The sequence below is a fragment of the Amblyomma americanum genome, chromosome 1 (assembly GCF_052857255.1).
Source record: "Amblyomma americanum isolate KBUSLIRL-KWMA chromosome 1, ASM5285725v1, whole genome shotgun sequence".
NCBI classification, from domain to species: Eukaryota; Metazoa; Arthropoda; class Arachnida; order Ixodida; family Ixodidae; genus Amblyomma; species Amblyomma americanum.
The window spans coordinates 95,933,528-95,951,029 of NC_135497.1; the positions used below are offsets into that span (position 1 = coordinate 95,933,528).

At 43.4% G+C, this 17,502-nt stretch overlaps 1 protein-coding gene across 2 annotated transcripts in view; it reads left to right on the forward strand.

Moving 5' to 3' along the window:
- The window catches only part of sl (small wing phospholipase C gamma 1), a 102,921-nt gene that overhangs the window by 33,024 nt on the left and 52,395 nt on the right, over nt 1-17,502 (forward strand). For both annotated transcript variants that reach the window (XM_077646263.1, XM_077646262.1), the window contains exons 17-25: nt 687-887; nt 4,670-4,792; nt 5,552-5,729; nt 7,138-7,413; nt 7,523-7,589; nt 9,997-10,154; nt 11,889-11,985; nt 14,992-15,079; nt 15,931-16,055. In XM_077646263.1, the coding sequence (XP_077502389.1) occupies nt 687-887; nt 4,670-4,792; nt 5,552-5,729; nt 7,138-7,413; nt 7,523-7,589; nt 9,997-10,154; nt 11,889-11,985; nt 14,992-15,079; nt 15,931-16,055 (1,313 nt within the window). The remainder of the gene's footprint in view (nt 1-686; nt 888-4,669; nt 4,793-5,551; nt 5,730-7,137; nt 7,414-7,522; nt 7,590-9,996; nt 10,155-11,888; nt 11,986-14,991; nt 15,080-15,930; nt 16,056-17,502) is intronic.

Below are 17,502 nucleotides of genomic sequence, written 5' to 3' on the forward strand. Positions count from 1 at the left end.
ACCATCTCTTAAATCAAACACTGCCTGAATATAGTTGAAAGACTTTGGCACATAAAGAAACACCAAAAATAAACTTTCCATGAGCTGTTCTTTCACAGTTGTCGTTTTCTTTCACAGTGCCCAAAACTGGCGAAATAGTCTCGGACCGCAGAGGGTAAACAAATGTTGCAAACCTTCAGTTGAAAGATCTGGTGAACTGGTTCTGATGCTGGAAGATTGAAGGTGGGAAAGGGCATTGACGGTGCAGGAGTAGTGTGAGTTGTAAAGGCTAGTGTGCTTAAGTAACCACAAAGATCAGTCTCGATGTGTTATTAAGTTATTTCACAGCAAGTGAAGTGATGTACAAAGGAAGAGTAAACGGATACAGCCATGGACAAAAGTTTAGGGATGTGGGTGTGCTATAAAAAAAGAAAATTTCTGTGTTGTCAGGCAAACGACCAAAAAGCTTGGAAGCATACGGGGACATGCATTCTCCATCCTTTGGACCAAATACCAGCTACTGGGTGGTGAGGCAATGCTGAAATAGTTCTTTTTCCATGCAACCGCATCTTGTAAAATTTTGTCCATGACTGGGTATTTCACTGGGCTGAAATGCGTGGCTGAAATTTATCAAACATTTTGTTACTTAATGAATGCACTTGATTTGCTAAAAATGTATGGGTTGCTGTGCTTCCAATGTTTTTCAGGCGCCAGGGCAAGGTGAACCATTGCAGGATAAAATCCAAACAAGAACGAGGCCAGACCAAGTACTATCTTATTGACACAGTGGCATTTGACACCTTGTACAATCTCATCAGCCACTACCAAACGCACCCACTACGCAGCCAAGAGTTCTACATGTACCTCAATGAGCCTGTTCCCCAGCCCAACAAGCATGAGGGGAAAGAGTGCGTTACCTTGCTTTTTCTCTAATGCCTATTTCAGTAAATCCTTGTTAAAAACCTACCTGCTGAAACAGTAGTTTTGTTTTAAGAGTAGTAAAGCCAAATCCCTGACTCGACTCCCATTGAACATAATGCATTTTGTATCTGCATAAATCGCGCCAGCTATCGCATACGTATTGCTTAACACTACTGTTTCCATACTTTCCGGCGAAATCGCGCGCGACAAAATCACGGCAGTTGCGTTGTCCCCAAGGGCGGACAACAACTATAGTGGCGCAACAAAAGTTTATTGTTTATGGTTTATGAGGGTTTAACGTCCCAAAGCAACTCAGGCTATGAGGGACGCCATAATGAAGGGCTCCGGAAATTTCAACCACCTGGGGTTCAATCGGCCAGTCAAATTGTAGTCAATGGGAAATTGTAGCCAAGCATAGCCAAGTGGAGCCGCAACAGCAATGACGAGCGCCATCCCTTTAGCTCTCTTTGCAAGAACTAACTGCAGTGGGCCGATGGTCGTGTCTTGCCAAAGCTGGGACAGAAACACCAGGTGCTCAGCATAAGAGAAAAGTTGGAAGATCGTGTTATCAAACGTGGCACGAGGAAATTGGTGTTGGCACACGAGAGAGATCCTTCCCTTAGGTATTAAAAGGGCATAACAGTGTATATTTCCATGTATAAGTTGACCTTTTTTTTTTTACATAAACATAAACAACCGTTCGAAATTGAAGGATCGACGTAACGCGGCGCCGGCCTATGCGCGGGGTCGAACGTAGCTTCGCCCGATGCCCATTCCCGGCTCGATAGATGGAGCTCTTTGTTTAAAAAAGGGCATTAATTCATTGATAAATTGGTTTCGCTAAAAAAAAAAGTTCTAATTGCATGCCGTTTAACACACTTGCTTGCGTTGGCGGTCACTTTACAGAATGAACTGTTGCACTTGCCTGAATCTGAAACTACCAAACCATTGGCTGTTCGGTTTGCCTCTAGTCAGCCGGGCTGCACAGGAGGGCACCGTTTTATTGTCTTTTATCTCCGTTGCCTCTGGCTGCCAGCTTTGCGATTGTATCGTTGCAAGTTTATTTTTTCAAGCTGCGCGTGCACAGTCATGCCATCCTGTGGGGAGCTATTTAATGTGCGGCGAGACGGGAGGTTGGGGCTAATGCATCAGCTCATATTTGGAGTCAAGTTTATTTATAGTACATATTGCACATTATGACCTTTGTAGAGTTTTTTTATGACGTGTTTTTAAAAATTGCACACCCCCTTTTTGAAGCTCTAACTGCGCGAGTTACGCGAGTGAGTAAATACGATGAGTGGGCGATCTTATGCCATCGCGGTTAAGCTGTACAACTATTTAGCACATACTTTTTCCGGGCTCCGGCCAACTACTGTTTAATGAGGTTTTACTGTACGTTGATTCTTTGTGCTTGAGCAAGAACATAAGTTCTATGAGAGATGGTTGTTCGTATCCACTGTGGAAGCTTCCTGCTTCTGTGACATTCGGGAGTAGGTGGCATAGGCCAAGAGGTATTCGATATACAGTTGAGCCTGCTTATAATTGCCATAGTTAATAATGAACACTTGCTTATTACAAATGAGGGCGGCGCCACCGTCAAAATATGCATTAGGACAATGGGAATGCGTCTCAGATACAACAAACAAGTGTGGCAGCGTAACTCGGTTGCAATGAACGAACAGAAGCTGTAAATTCGGCCCTGCAGTCAAAAAACTCGTGCATCTGGTAAGTGTGGATTCGAAGAGTGCCTCGAGCTCCCGTGACACCTCCCCTGGGAAAGAATGTGGGGGCCTAAAAAGGAAATAGGAATGGCGAGACACTGCCGTCAAAATGCCACAGTTTTACCAAAGGGTGCCATCAAAAATATGAATGCAATTGAAAGGCGACACCTGCACTGGTGGAAGGCACCGCAGACTTTCCCGTTAACGAGCTTCTGTGCATGAGGATGAGCAGCTTCGACAGGCAGGTGCCCTTTCTCATCGGCAAGTCTAGCAAACTGTGATGCTTTGAGAGGTACACTATTATACGATACAGGCCAAACACAAAGGACTGCATAATGCCTCACTTTTTGTTGTTATTTGGGGTGCATGCGGAAGTCTCAAAAGAGCAAGGCACTTTTTTCTGGTCGAGTGGCTTGTTGAGTTTAGCCATGACATAGCGGAAAAAACAGGCGCACCTGCTCGTGCTTGACAACTTTGTGACGCACCATGTGTTGCCTTCTCTGACTGTGGTGTGGTGTGGTGGCTCAAGATGTCCCAACATCAGCGCTACAATACAGTGCATGCTGATAGCAATTGATGGGGGTGTTCCGGTTCGGATATCTTTGTTCGCCGCTGTGGAAATGATTAAGGCCGTTTGGATGGTACTGAAGGCGGAGTGCTTGGGAAATTGCTTCCGTAAAGCATGGTTTATGGGCTAAGAAATGACTGAAAATGCTGTTGAACATCCGCATGATTAGACACATGTCAATTTGTAACAATGCATTGTTGATGCACAGATGGACAGACATGTTTTCGCCTGGGATGACTTCTTGACGTGCAGATCATGACGGTGGCATTGAAAAGTGATACACTGACTAAGCCATTGTACACGATATACGAGCACTCCCCAACTGCCAAGAATCTGATGACAAGGAGGCCGACCTGCCAACGATTGCCGTGAATGCTTTAACCGCAGTTAGTTAAATCGTGTACTGTAGCCTGCTTGTTGCTTGGCCTCGGCGAGAAACGTACGTCTGACTGCTCTGCAGAGCTTGGAAAGCACCGTGAAATGGTCTCCCTCAAAGAAGCCGACATGCATAACGAACTTTTCTGAAAAACAAATGCCAATTTCATCAGACTTCATATTTCTGGTTGTAAAATGAAAAGTCCACGTACTACAAATCTCGAATACATCTAACGCAATTCGCTTGACTGTCAGGTTCGTTAGGAGTGGGCTCAACTGCTTTGTATTCTGAATGGGATTGAGGTTGGAAGTGCTGAAACTTATGCCCTGTGTGCTGCAAACCGTATGCTTGTGCATGGGCTATGTGACACATGCACAGAATGACATCTGGTGTGATTATTGCATGGTGAGTTGGTGCTTGCAAGTTATTGTTTGTGAAAACCTAGTGCACAAACTTTACTAAAGCTGAACAGGTGCCTTATATAATTATATGCCTTACATATTTCTTGCCTGCATTGATCGAGAAACATGCAGACAAGGTGGAAAAATTGTCATTGTGTCTACCTTTGACCAGGATGCAAACAGAATCTCAATTGCTGCAGTACCATGGCAGTGACCGACTGGTTGAGCATCCGCCTTGCATGCGGGAGGTGCGGGATTCGATCCCCAGTGCTGTGCTATCCACCAGTGATACACTAAGTACTACAAGGTTTTCGCTGGCCTGGTTGGTGCTCTGTTTCGTTGGGGTGATATGCTCGGAAAATGGGTCTATGATCCATCCCACCTTGCGTAAAGAAAAATACCTTGTGCCATGGCACTCATTGGCCAAAGCTGTCTTGCACCATTAAAATTCATAGTAATAATCATCAAAAGCTGCTGCAGTATGTTAGTCTAGTGTTGAGTGTAGTAATACTTTCATGTTGAGCTTCTGAGCAGTGTTCTACAGTTGCGGCATATTTACTTGCTCTTGTTTGCTGATAAAAGAAGCAACTAGACAGACAACAGCTTTTTTTTTGTTACTGGAAGACATTAGCAGTTAAGTGCATTGGAATGTACTGCCTTGTGCTTTACTTGCACACATTACTCTGAACTGTTTTACATGCAGGTGGTACCATGCTAACATGACACGTACTCATGCGGAAGAACTATTGAAGCGTGTGAAGTATGATGGTACATTTTTGGTACGCCCAAGTGAAAAGGAGGACAACTGCTTTGCCATATCCTTCAGGTGTGCTTTGAAGCTTGCTTTTAACGTTATAATTGAAGTTGGGCATGCACTGCTGCACAGCACTGCATTATAATCTATATTTATATTTCGGCTGATTTTGGTTGGTTACATTAGAAGACAGTGGTAATTTCTGTGGTACCCTACCATAAGGTGCGAGCAGAAAGACAAATTCGAGTTTTATTTTTTCTGCCGCTGCTCTGAAGTAGCCTCGCCCTAGTTATCAGCGCACATCTCTTCAGGAGTGGAAAGTTTCTGTATCATGAAATGCACTTACTTTGCTGATAGCTTCAACAGAGTGGACTTCTGTGTACATTGAATATAATTTTTGAGAATTTACTCTGACTTTCAGGAATAGTGTTGAGGTTGCAGCTGCCGTGCAGTTTCAAGGTATATATTCCGTGAAAACAGGTGGAGATAAGAATAGCCACTGGTTGGGGACCTTAGTCAAGCTTATTTTGTCTCTGCAGTATGGTCATTTGAACAGACTTGGACATGCTTGTCATTCCGGTAAACAGCTGAAAATTGTTGTGTTGGCCCAGTGGATCATTCTTTTAATTAACGATAACAAGAATACTCAGAGGCTACCTTACCAGTAGAAAATGGAGTAGATAAATTTTTTTTAAAGAGAAATTACAAAAGATGCAGAGAATGCATTTTAACGCAAAACTTACATTCTTATTGTTCTGACTTCCGCTGGTTGGCTTTTCACTGCAGTTTATCTCAGGTGCCAACAGTAATAAAAGTTCTTTTTCTACACAGGGCGGAGAACAAGTTGAAACATTGTCGCATCAAGCAAGAAGGACGCCTTTTCGTCATTGGTACAGCACAGTTTGAGAGCCTTGTTGAGCTTGTAAATTATTATGAAAAACACCCACTTTACCGTAAAGTCAAGCTCAAGTACCCAATCAATGAAGACATTATTCGAAGAATTGGAACGGTAGGTTTCATTTCTGTTCTGTTAGCATTGTGGTTTAATATTTATGTTGGCTGCAACTTGCACTGCTTTGTGCTTACTATTGATGTGTGGCCCATCACTTAGCAAGCACACTGGATATTTTTCTTTGGCTTTTGCTCTTACCAGAAGCTTTCAGTGATGGCTTCACACTAAATATAATTTTAAGGTACTTTGTTTCAACCAGATTCACTCATAATAGACAGTTTTAGCTGTGCGTAAACAAGTACTTGCGTACTCAAAGCGCTACGGTGCTGCGTGCGTTACGGTGTCCGCTACGGTATCCGCTCCGAAGTATAGTTTTAGTTGGCCGAGCTGTAGCGTCCCTCAGGCGCACATAGCGCCATCTAGTGACAAGACGTCAAAGCACATCAACGCTCGGTTGAAGAAAATTTCATCCATTTCATCCGTAATTACTTATAACTAGTGTGAGTGCATTGGGAGCCTTTTTTTTTTTTGTTCCAGAAAAACTATGCAAACCGAAGAAAATGTAAGAACTGGCTAAAAGCTAGAAAACTGCTTCACCAGGTGGTTGCTACGAGGAAAACACACTGCATTTAGTTAGTTAGGCCTACGAGCTTGAAAATCGCCAAGTTATCTGAAAAACAGGGGTTAGTTATGGCTTATACTGCTACGTGTGGGCAAGAGTAGGCGAAATAAAAGCGAACCGCTACCATTTGAGTGAGCTATTGTGTCGGAGAATCCAACGGTGACATGTATTTATTCCGAAGCGGGTGAGCAGGGCGCCGCCATCTTGTCAACGTTAGTGTACACAAGCCACGCATGCGCCGCAACGCTAACTCCGCTGGCCAGCGTACGCACACAAGACGCAGGGCTTGCGCTTACGTTCTGCGCATGCGCACTACCGTCCCCGCAAACTCCTTGCATACGCTAAGCCGTTGCTTACGCACAGCTAAAACTGTCTAATGTTAACCTTAGACCCTGTCACCTTTCTGCAATGCGTTAACACGTCGAAGGTTTTGTGGCACTTGGTAGTGTCATGTGCATTTCTGAAATGTTGCCTCTCAAATACTATCAATGTATCCGTTGCCTTCATATTTTTGTGTGTGTCTGTTTTTTCCGAGCCCTCAGCTACAGCTTGCTTGAATAGGATGAGATTGTGTTCTAATCGTAATATTTTTTTTATTTTTCATATTGATGAGGTCTCAGACTCCCCCCTCGTTATATTTTTGTTCGCAATGTATATGTGTAAATACAGTATTGGATTGTTTTCTGTTAAATTAACTAGAAATTTCCTAGGCTTATTTTGTGAACGTCTTATATAGTGAAGGCTTTTGAGTATTTTAATTTGGATTTATTTTTTAGGCTTCGGCACTTTTCTTGGGAGGCATTTTTATGTTGTGGTGTGTAGCTCTATTATTTCATGATTCAGGATCCTGAGGACAGTCCACTGCATGTGGGAGGCCCAGCAGGGACTTATATGGATCCAGACAGCTTTTCGGGTGCTTTCCGTGCCACAGTGAAGGCTCTGTATGACTACCGGGCTCAACGAGACGATGAACTTTCGTTCTGCAAGCATGCCATCATCACTAATGTGGTGCGCCTGGACGGAGGATGGTGGCGGGGCAACTATGGTGGCAAGAGGCAGCACTGGTTCCCTGCAAACTTTGTTGAAGTGCTTGAAACGCAGGATGCATCCGACGATGGGGTGAGCCTGTGTGCTATGCGACATTTTGTATTGGAGATGAATATGGTGTTTATTCTTGCCTTTAAGATGCTTGCTTGTGATGTTTACTTCTTTTTCACTTGCTTTCTAGTCTGGAGATGCAATGCCTTTGGGTACATTGCAGAAGGGCAGTATTGACATTGCAGGTTGTACTGTAGGTGAGTACTTTGCATTGTACAGTGCCCTTTTTTTTTTGTTTACATATGCACTTCTACATGTACTACATTCAAAGATGTGCAGCTCTTGACTGAGGCATATAAAGGCAGGAATGGAATACGCTAAAAAAGCCGGAAATTCTGGGCTGTTATGTTATCTGATGTCTTAACATGCAGTTACACATGGGAAATAAGAAATTGAAATGAGTTGATGGGCTACTGAGCTAAATTGGGCCTTGAGTACATTTAGAAGGATATCTGTATGACAGGCTTTCTCAAGGGTAAGTCTTGTCACGGTCTGTTAGTGCCAGCTATGGTGTCACGGTATGTTATAACCAAAAACTACCATATTCACTAGCTGCTTAAAAATGGAATCATTGTAGTTCTCCGTTTCTTAAAATAAAATTATATTGGAATTGATGCCCGCGCACCAAAAACCTGTTTCTGACTCTGATCCCATAGTGGCCAGCCAGAAGGGACATTCCCACTCACGTCTCTCTCACAGGAATGCAAGTTTCACATTTTTGCGCTGCATCTTTTGTGTACCATAAATGACTTAATTTTTGTGAAGGAAATTTTTGTGCTTCCCATGAATCACGCACAGTTTGTGGAAAACTAGTCCTGCAAATAATTTGGGAGAATACCTACTTATAATTGTACAAAAAAAGCCTCTGAGATAAGCACGTCGTTCCTAACCGTAGCTAAAAGTGGAAAATGCGGTGGTAATTCTTGTGCGTTTCCTTCCTGAAGATTATGCTCTGCTGGTTCTAGAAAAATTTTATTTGGTCATCATGGCAGACCCATTCGGTGGGAGCTGAAATGGAAGTGTTTAAAGGTTATCTTCCTAATCTGCTGCACAAGTTTGGCTGCGTTATGTTTATTTGCTTCTTCATGTTGAGCCCCTTCTCTCTGTGTGAAATGTTTGGACACTGACTATGAGCAGAAATGCCATTACAAATTTTGAGATTTTGTGTTGAATGATGTGAATTTCCGAAGAAAAATATATTTAGGTCCTGGCTGATGCTGCAGAACTTGGAAGGTGGTCAAATTGCTACCAAATAAGTCCTTTGACAGGAATGGCAGTCATTAGTGTCATTGTTACGAGAGTTCAGTACAGTGTGGCACTGAACCATGTTCCTGCTTTTGCAGTTTCTGAAAGCTTGCTCACCTGCAGGGAAGAGGGAAGCACTATGGGGCCTATGGCTACCTTTTTGTGAAATTGAGTGCCTGCAAAATACGTTCCAACCCGCATATATCAAACTTGCGAAAAAAACGCCCACGAGTTCGATGCAATGTTTAATTTGATATAAAGTTAGCAGTAAACAACACACAAACTCATTGATATGTAAAAAAAATTATTTCTGTGATAGCCACTTACTGCACGCAGATTATCGGGTGAGATAGTCGTGAATTTTTTGTTTCATCTTTGTTGCTTCTGAGCAAACGCATTTTTCAGTGTTATTGATGGACTCCTAACAGCTGAGACCGCAGCCTTCTATCAATGCGCAACAGCTACGAACCAGGCTGAGTGCACAGAGCACGTCGAAGCACGTGGGCACAGGTTCTATCAAGTCGTCACAATTCGCATCAGTGGTATCCAGGTTATCCTCGATGTCAGCGATGTCGCCTTCGTTCGTAAGCTCTCCCGCAGTATCAACATTGTCATCCATGGACACCAAATCACTTACAGCTGCCCCTTCAGAAATAGCACCAAGAAATTCTGACAATTGGTTCCACAAATCATCAAGACCCGCGACGGCTCCGTGGAGCTCACCCGAACTTTAAGTTGCTCTATCTTCTTCAGGAAAGCAGAGACGAGAATGTCGGGAGCTGTTCTGTGTAGTTTCATTTTTGAAATTATCCCATGACCCACTCAGCATAGACAGGACACCTAAGAGGTTGATTTTTACGTCTGTTCCAGTCTTCAGGTTATGCAGGAGCCGTTGAGGCAGATGTTTTCTACAATCAACTTTCACCACGCGGATTATCCCCTTGTGCACCAAAGTAGCATTTGACCTATGTTGGTCTGCGTGCACTACGTAGCACATTAGCATCAGCAGCAACCGGAGGGCCATGTGGAAAATCTAACATCCGGAGATTTGCTGAGGGAAAGCCAGCTTCTTGAGCCGCCTGGTGTTGCCCGAAGTTCTCTGTATGACGGCAAATTTTTGTGCTATATAGCGGCACATTTTCATATATATTCAAGTTGTAGCTTTATGGTGCTCAGAAATTATTTAATCTAACCGAGTTCGATATAATCGGGTTTCACTGGACTCTCCCAGAGCTTAGCACTGTAAGCTTGTGATTATGAAATGAAGCAAGAACTGGCTCTAATGGGTCTTTGTTTCACTTTCTGTTTGTGCAGTATACAGAAAATATGCAAGCTTCACGTGAAAATATTTTTTTGCAGATATCCTGCAAAATTGGCCAGGCAGGGGACAGGACTCGGTGTTTCGCATAGTGTCACCCACCCAGCTAGTGCCCATTGAGATTGCTGCTCCCTCTAGGGAGGAGATGCAAGATTGGGTGCTCAAGATCCGAGAGACTGCCCAGTCTGCTAATGACATGGTCAGTGCCATAGTGTTAATGTTTGTAATATTCTTGTTTGATGTGCATTTAACTATGTTTATTAGATGAAGTGTTCTTACTGGCTTGAATAACTATTGCTTTGCTATGAAGCATTTACCACAGTCTTATGAGAAGCCCTGTTTCCTGAGAAACGCATGTTCAGTGTTGCATGGTCTTCGTTGGTAAAAGTCTCTCAAGCAGCTTCCACGGTGGCTCACTGGTTATGGTACTCGGCTGCTGACCCAAAAGACACGGGTTTGATCCCGGCCGCGGTGGTGTCATTACGATAGAGGCCAAATGCTACAGGCCCATGTACTGTGCGATGTCGGTGCATGTTAAAGAACCCAAGTAGTTAAAATTATCCAGAGCCCTCCACTACGGTGTCCCTCATAGCCTGTGTCATTTTGGGGCATTAAACCCAGTAAAACCAAACCAAAAGTTCCTCAAGGTTTAGGCTGTTATTTTAAAGGGACTTTGAGGACAATGCTATCAAATTTTTTTCATTTTGTGGCTTTGTTGCTGCTTGTCCGGCAGCGAAAGGTGCATTTATTGCTAAGAGATTCGGATTGGAAGTTGAAAACTTCTTCCCGCCGCTACGATTCAAACTCCGGACTCTGTGATGACAAAATAGAAGAAGCGTGCGAGGAGAATAGGAGAGGCGGCGGAAACGGAAACGAAGACTACGTGATTGATGGCGGTGAGCGCTGCACTCCTGCTGCTGCTGGCTAGCAGCAGCCGAAATAAAAACAACTGCCAGCCGGACGTTGAAGGCCTCTATCAGCCATCGTTGCTTCGTTCCCATTCCCGATTCCGACAGTGAAGTTCTCGCAAAGAACTGCTGCCTGCATTCAGTGACTTCAATCCCACACAACATGTGATGCTTTTGAGGGCTGAGGCGACGGGTCTAGGAAGAAAGTCGTAGTGCCGAGGAGTCGGCAGCGTCGCTGTCGTCGTCACGCCACCGTCACGATTGATGGGTAGCGACTAGTACATGCTGGCATATTTAAATTTTGTAGTAATCGTCCTCGTAGGGCTGGTTATGCAGCCCAGTATCTTGGTACGTTGACGAAGTGAACACGCCGAGCGGTGCGTTTGCCAACGTGTAGGCATGTTGAACATTGACTATACACAGCTCTATTTCCTTGTTGCAGTTACGTGCCGTTACACGAACTTCGTTCGAGGAGCACTTAGAGAGGTACTTGGAGGTCCTCTGCTGCTCCGCCTTTGTAAATCAAAGCACATAAAGAAAACCTGTGGGAACGCAGAACACATAGCTGCAAAGCACCCCTAAACATACTGAAACTCAGCTGGCCGCCTGTTGCGCTGCCAGTCGCAGGTTTTCTTTGACTTCCAATATTCAGGCTGTCTTTTTTCCGTCTCCCTCATGTGATAAAAGTGCACTGGTGGCTTCAAAACAACACATATATTCAGTATCGATCAAACACGTAACCTTCATGCACGTTTGTCAGCCTCAGAGATCTGTGTTTTTTTTCTTCTCCTATATCATCATCACGCTTGCACTTGTGACATTGGCCTCTGGCGGCAATACATGCATTTTAGTCCTTGCTCTTTTCTACCTTACAAGAGCGTTGTTTTCAGGAAGAGTGGTGTTTTTGTGTTTAGGAGCTGATATTTTATCGATACAAACCAACTTCAATTTCTACTCGGTGTTCCTTTAAACTCTTCACTTGAATGATGTGTAGTACACCTAAAAGAAATGTATTGTTTGTGCAGATCCAGCAAAGAAGAGAAATGGAGCGAAGCTTGAGGCTTGCTAAGGAATTATCCAATCTCATCATCTATTGCAGATCTGTTCAATTCTGCCCTGAAAGTAAGTAACTTAGGTGATGTCACCAATGATGCTTTGTTGTATACATTAATTCCTGTTAAAGGTGCACTAGAGAGGATCCTGAGCTCCTCTTTTTACTGTGGGAACTCGACCTACACGCTCCAAGCATTCTTAGCAACTTCGAATTATTGTCCTATGCGGCCGATTTCACTATTAAAATCGAATTAAATGTCCCGACTCCCGCCTTTTTTTTTTAACTCGCCTCCGAAAGTAGGAGGAGTCAGCCAACGCGTGGAGTGCCTTTCAGCCAGTCGCATGGCGGCTTGCCGCTCTGCCATCAACGGAGTGATACGTAAAGCAAAGAGTCTACTCTTATTTTTATTTCCGTGGGCCTAATTTGCGGCTATGTTGTCTGCAACTGAAACTATTTATTCATGGAAATCTAAAAAACTAAATAAAAGCAAAAGTGAAGTCACCACGCGACTTGCTGAAAGGCACTTCATGTGTTTGTCGACTCCTCCTAATTTCGCAGGTGAATTGAAAAAAAAAAAAAAAGGCGGGAGCCGGGACGTTTAATTAAGTAGGGAAATTGGCCACACAGAACAATAATTAGATGTTTCTAAGAATGCTCGGAGCGTGTAGATTGTGTTCCCGTCATAAAAAGACAAGCTTAGAATCCTCTTTAGTGCACCTTTAAAGCGAACTTATTTCCTCTGATTTCTCGGATATAACCAACAATGTGAGTTTATTTGATTAGTTTTCTACGTACTCTCATAAAATAAACCACTTCATATGTGCTTCTCAGTTAAGATGAACTTTTACAGTTACCATGAACCACAGCCACTCTAAGCAGGGATGCTCGAGCGCATCCTTGTGCCACTCTTGAATGAAGAAAGCACAGAGTAAAAAAAACAATTCCCCCTTTTTTTTTTGTGCTATTGATGTGTGCTTGTCACCTGCTGTGCGTTGCCTCCACCACACGAAAAAGCATGTAGGCTATGTTGCATCTGCCTGTGGACTTGGAATTGGAAAGGTTAAAGCATATATGAGAGTCTAATTTTCAGCTAGTATGCATCACAGTATGCACTTTCACATCTGCCTAAGGCAGATGCAGAAGATGTAGATCATGTCGCACAAAACAAAGAAAAAATAAACAGTCGCTGCTAAAGAAAGGGAGCAAAAAAAGAGATGGTGAAAAGAAGAAAAGGAGAGCAATGCTGTTTTCAAGTAGGATAACATCACTTTTGTTTCATGCCCTCAATGTTCAACTCACTTCGTGCGTAATGCCATGTGCGATATGTACTTGCGTAATGAACCCATGCACATGATAAACCCACCCCCGACTTTTGTCATTGAGAATTTGTTTTTTGGAACCTTTAGCGTTTTTTACTGCGTTTATCAGTTTTCACTCCATCCGCACCAGCTCAGACCTTGGCAGTGTGCCAAGATGCTGCATGCCGATAACATCACTGTGTGTTTGTAACGAGAGCTTGGGGGTGGTGGATAGAGTACTAAGGTGTATGCCTTTGACAGAAGCGCCGGTGGTGCTGGCTTGCTCAGTATGCTGCTGCACCCGGCTGCTCTACTGTATGCTTAGAAAGCACTAGAGATTTGAAAAGGAGCATAGCAGTTTAAACCAGAATCCTATAAAACATTCTCTATACTGAAATGCTGTGAAGAAAGCAGGACCTTCAGACCCCCAGGGGCCTTGGCGAGCTTGAGATCTGGAGCAAAAATGCCGAACCCCTCACCACAGCTCACCACATATATCATCATCATCATCGTGTTGTGTTTCCATAATTCAGTGCATGTATATACATAAAATTGGTATTACAGGAGGAGGTCCTGAAGTAAACACTATCCAGGGGACCTCCTGTGAGAAATTGCTTAAGTTTAGTGTTAACCTACAAGACAGTTAAATAACAGAGGAGCAATCAGGAGTGCAAAACTGGAAACTTATAATACAATGCTAACGAGAAAAAAGATAGAATAGAAATTCAAAATACACAACGCTGCAACAACATTGTTTTGAGACATTCTCGTTACACACTCGTAACTATCCTGTTTTTTTTTTTTAACTTCACATAAAAACACACTTGACCTTCAGTGCCGGTGTTCAGTATGTTCGCTATATTTCATGCCGTCGGCTACTATCAGAAAATAGTCGGATCGCACTGTAATACAGCAAACACCTTTTGAAGTGAACAATGCTAAACACTGGCGAAAAAAAAAAATGTGTCTGACTGGATGCTTTTCTTGGTGTGCATGCGGATGGACGTATGGTATGAAATTTTGACTCTGCTAAAAAAAATCTGTTTCAACTTTCTTTCCCGTGTATTGAACCCTCCCCCCAAATTGATGTTTCTGGAAAGAATTGGGTTCGTTGCGCGGTTATATATGGTGTATGATCCATTTGCAATCATCTTCTCGCTGCAAGGTCATTTCATTTATTGTTTTTATGTCACATATATTTGGACATGCATAGCATGCTTGCATATCTTTTTTGGAGGAACTTCTGATAAGACAAACAAATTTTCTGGTCTCTTCAAGTTTACCTCAAAGGTAGTCTACTGTATTGCCTTTTTTCATGTGTAGTAGTGCAGTAAAAGCTCTTTTTTACTGCCGCCTTCTCATTGCAAGGCTATTTCGCTCCTTGTTTTTATGTAATTGATATTTGCGTGCACCAGGAGTGCTTGCACATCTTTTTTGGGACACCTCTGATGAGGCATGCAACTCTTTGCAGTTTCTTCAGTTGATTTGAGGGGAGGGAGAGAGAGAACGAACTTTATTTAATAGCAAAGATAAAAACCCTACTGGGAGTGCTGCTCACTCCAAGAGCCACCTGGCCTTCCCCTCCATGGAGCCTGGCCCAGTCAATCAGCTTGGGCTTTCCACCAGTTCATGTGGCCAGAAGGGCCTAGGAGGTTGGGGTGGGTGAGTGAATGGGTGGGACACGGATTGGGTGTAGGCATTCCCAGATTAGCGATAGAGGATTGACTGTAATAATACAGGTCATTCATTTAATGTTTCATTACACTTCTCATTTAGGGATTGGGAACTTCACAGAAATGTCATCATTTCCGGAGACCAAGGTTGAGAAATGGATGAGTCCTCAGCATTGCTCTTTCTTCCTCAAATATCCTTTCTCCTCAAGGGATTATGTCATGTTGTGTGCTGGTAAAACTGGTTCCATTTTTCTTTATGTATTCTGTACAGAATAATTACCCATTAACTATTGATCGACTGATTTTTATCATTGGGCTATGGAAAGGAATGCTCAAGCCTGTAAAGTGCATATAGTCTAGAGTTGTCGCTAAAGGCTAACCCTTTGCTGGTTTTTGCCATTCTTGTACACTGGCGGATTTCTGTCCCGCAGGGTTTTTGCCATGCAATGGGACATTATTAAAAGCAGAAGAAAAAACAGCCACATGTGGTTGTTTTTTATTCTGCTTTTATTAATCTCCCATTAATAAAAAACTACACAATTAAAAAAAAGAAAGACATCCGCTATGCTCCCTGGTTTCGGTGACTGCTGGCTTCGGTCGTTTATGTCAAAACGAGCACCTCTTTCCATTCCCATGTCTGCTGAATTATTTTTAGTTGGTTTGTCCATTTTAAATTTTATGCCATGACCTTTCAATAATTTCTTTGCCAAAATTGTATAAAAAAATGTCATGGTACTACTATGACATATCGAATTGGACCTGGTAGTCTCTGAATAGCAGTGCTATGAATGGGGTGATACCAGAAAATGCAACCACTGGGAAAATTCCAGTGGTTCTGTGTTCCTTTCACATGCAATGAAGGAAAATTTTCTTAAATTTGTCTGCAGTCATAACCTGGGAGTAGGTAAATTCTCACATGAAACTGCCATATTTTTTTGGTGTTACTGTTTCCTTCAAGATGTGACCGCACATAGCTGCCTGGCTTTTTATGTGTGCTGGGTTGAGTGCAAATTGATGTAAAATTTTCTTAACAAAGCTTCACATACCACCGGCTACAGTTCAGTCGTGTGTATCCAAAGGGCAGTCGCATTGACTCCTCAAACTATGATCCTGTGCACTTGTGGAATTGTGGCTGCCAGATGGTGGCCCTCAACTACCAGACACCAGGTGAGGTACATTTTCAGTATTGAGAAATTGCTCTGAAATATATGAATGTTTTACAAAAACTGCTGTTGCATAGTACTATTTTCTTCATAGGGGCACTCCTTTCTTAGTTCAGGCTTTATTATCTCCTGTTGACCTTACTTTTCATGTCACATTATCAGCCGTGGGAGGCTATCACTTGCAGGTACTGAATAAAACAAGACAGTGAAAAGAAACAGTGAAGCCGTGTTTGAATTAATGAAAGAAACCGGTTAAATACTGGCCAAATAAAAAATGAGTGAAGAATTAAACCACAACATGCACACAACACAACAAGTGAGAATAAAGCGCACCAGTCACTGAGCATCCCTGGCAAAGCGGAGATCCAACTGTGGCTGGGTAGGACACAGGTCAATGACCTGCAGAGCATCTCTGGAGAAACCTCGAAAGGCCAAAGGGCATGGCACCGAAGGACCCAAGCGGCAGGTGGAGTGGAGGAGGAACAAAGAGAAGCCCCATAGATGAAGGCGGTCATACACCAATGTCCACAGGAGGTCGGTGGCTGGTGAAAAGGCATTGAACGATCTGGGAACACGAGCAGGGCATGGCAGCGCTGGACGCAAGAGGCCTTGCATTAAAGATCCAGTAGAGGCCCACGGCAGCACGGACCCGCTGTCCGTCAGCTGCCTCCTCCACTCTTGAATGCCATGTCCCTTGCTGCGCTGCCTTCCTCAGTGCCTCGTATTTGCAACACATCAGGCCTCCGCTCCTTATGCCACACCACGCTTCTTCCTCTGCACCTTTTTGGATGCCATTTGCATGTGCGCTGCGCAGCATAGCCGTCAGGTGTGACACTCGGACACTGTTGCACCACACAACGCTTTTCTTGTGCTTGCGCACGTCACATCACACTACAGATTGGTTTTATGCTGACCAACATTTGCAAGGATAGGACAAAGGATGCTGTCTCTTTCTTGAGGAACTCCTCTTAGTTGACAAGGGAAGTGCCAAGGGAGACGCTCACCCTTACCATATTAGCCAAAAGGGCTGCAAGCCTTGTCCTATAGAACTTTGCTTCCAGACACCTTACTTTGCAAAGTAGTTGTCATTGAAAGATACCATATGGTAGGACACAGAGTGTAGAACTTCATTGTCACAAAGGTGTAATAAGTAGACAAAAGACATCAATGTGGCTTTTAATATGTACACGCCCGGGAAAAAAACATCAACAAAAAACATTGGGTCTGGTCGGGCATTCCAATTGCACGCAATTGGAATCAAATGGACAGCCATTTGCACTCCTGAATCTAATTGGGCAGTCCATTTGGTTCTATGATTTGAATTGCATCGTCCAATTTGGAGATCCAATTTGAGCTTCCAAATGGCTCCAATTGATCCTCAAGATGAAAACAGTTCAGCAGATTAAGCTGCTAATATCTTCTTTCTAAGAACCCCGTCATCTAGCTGTTCT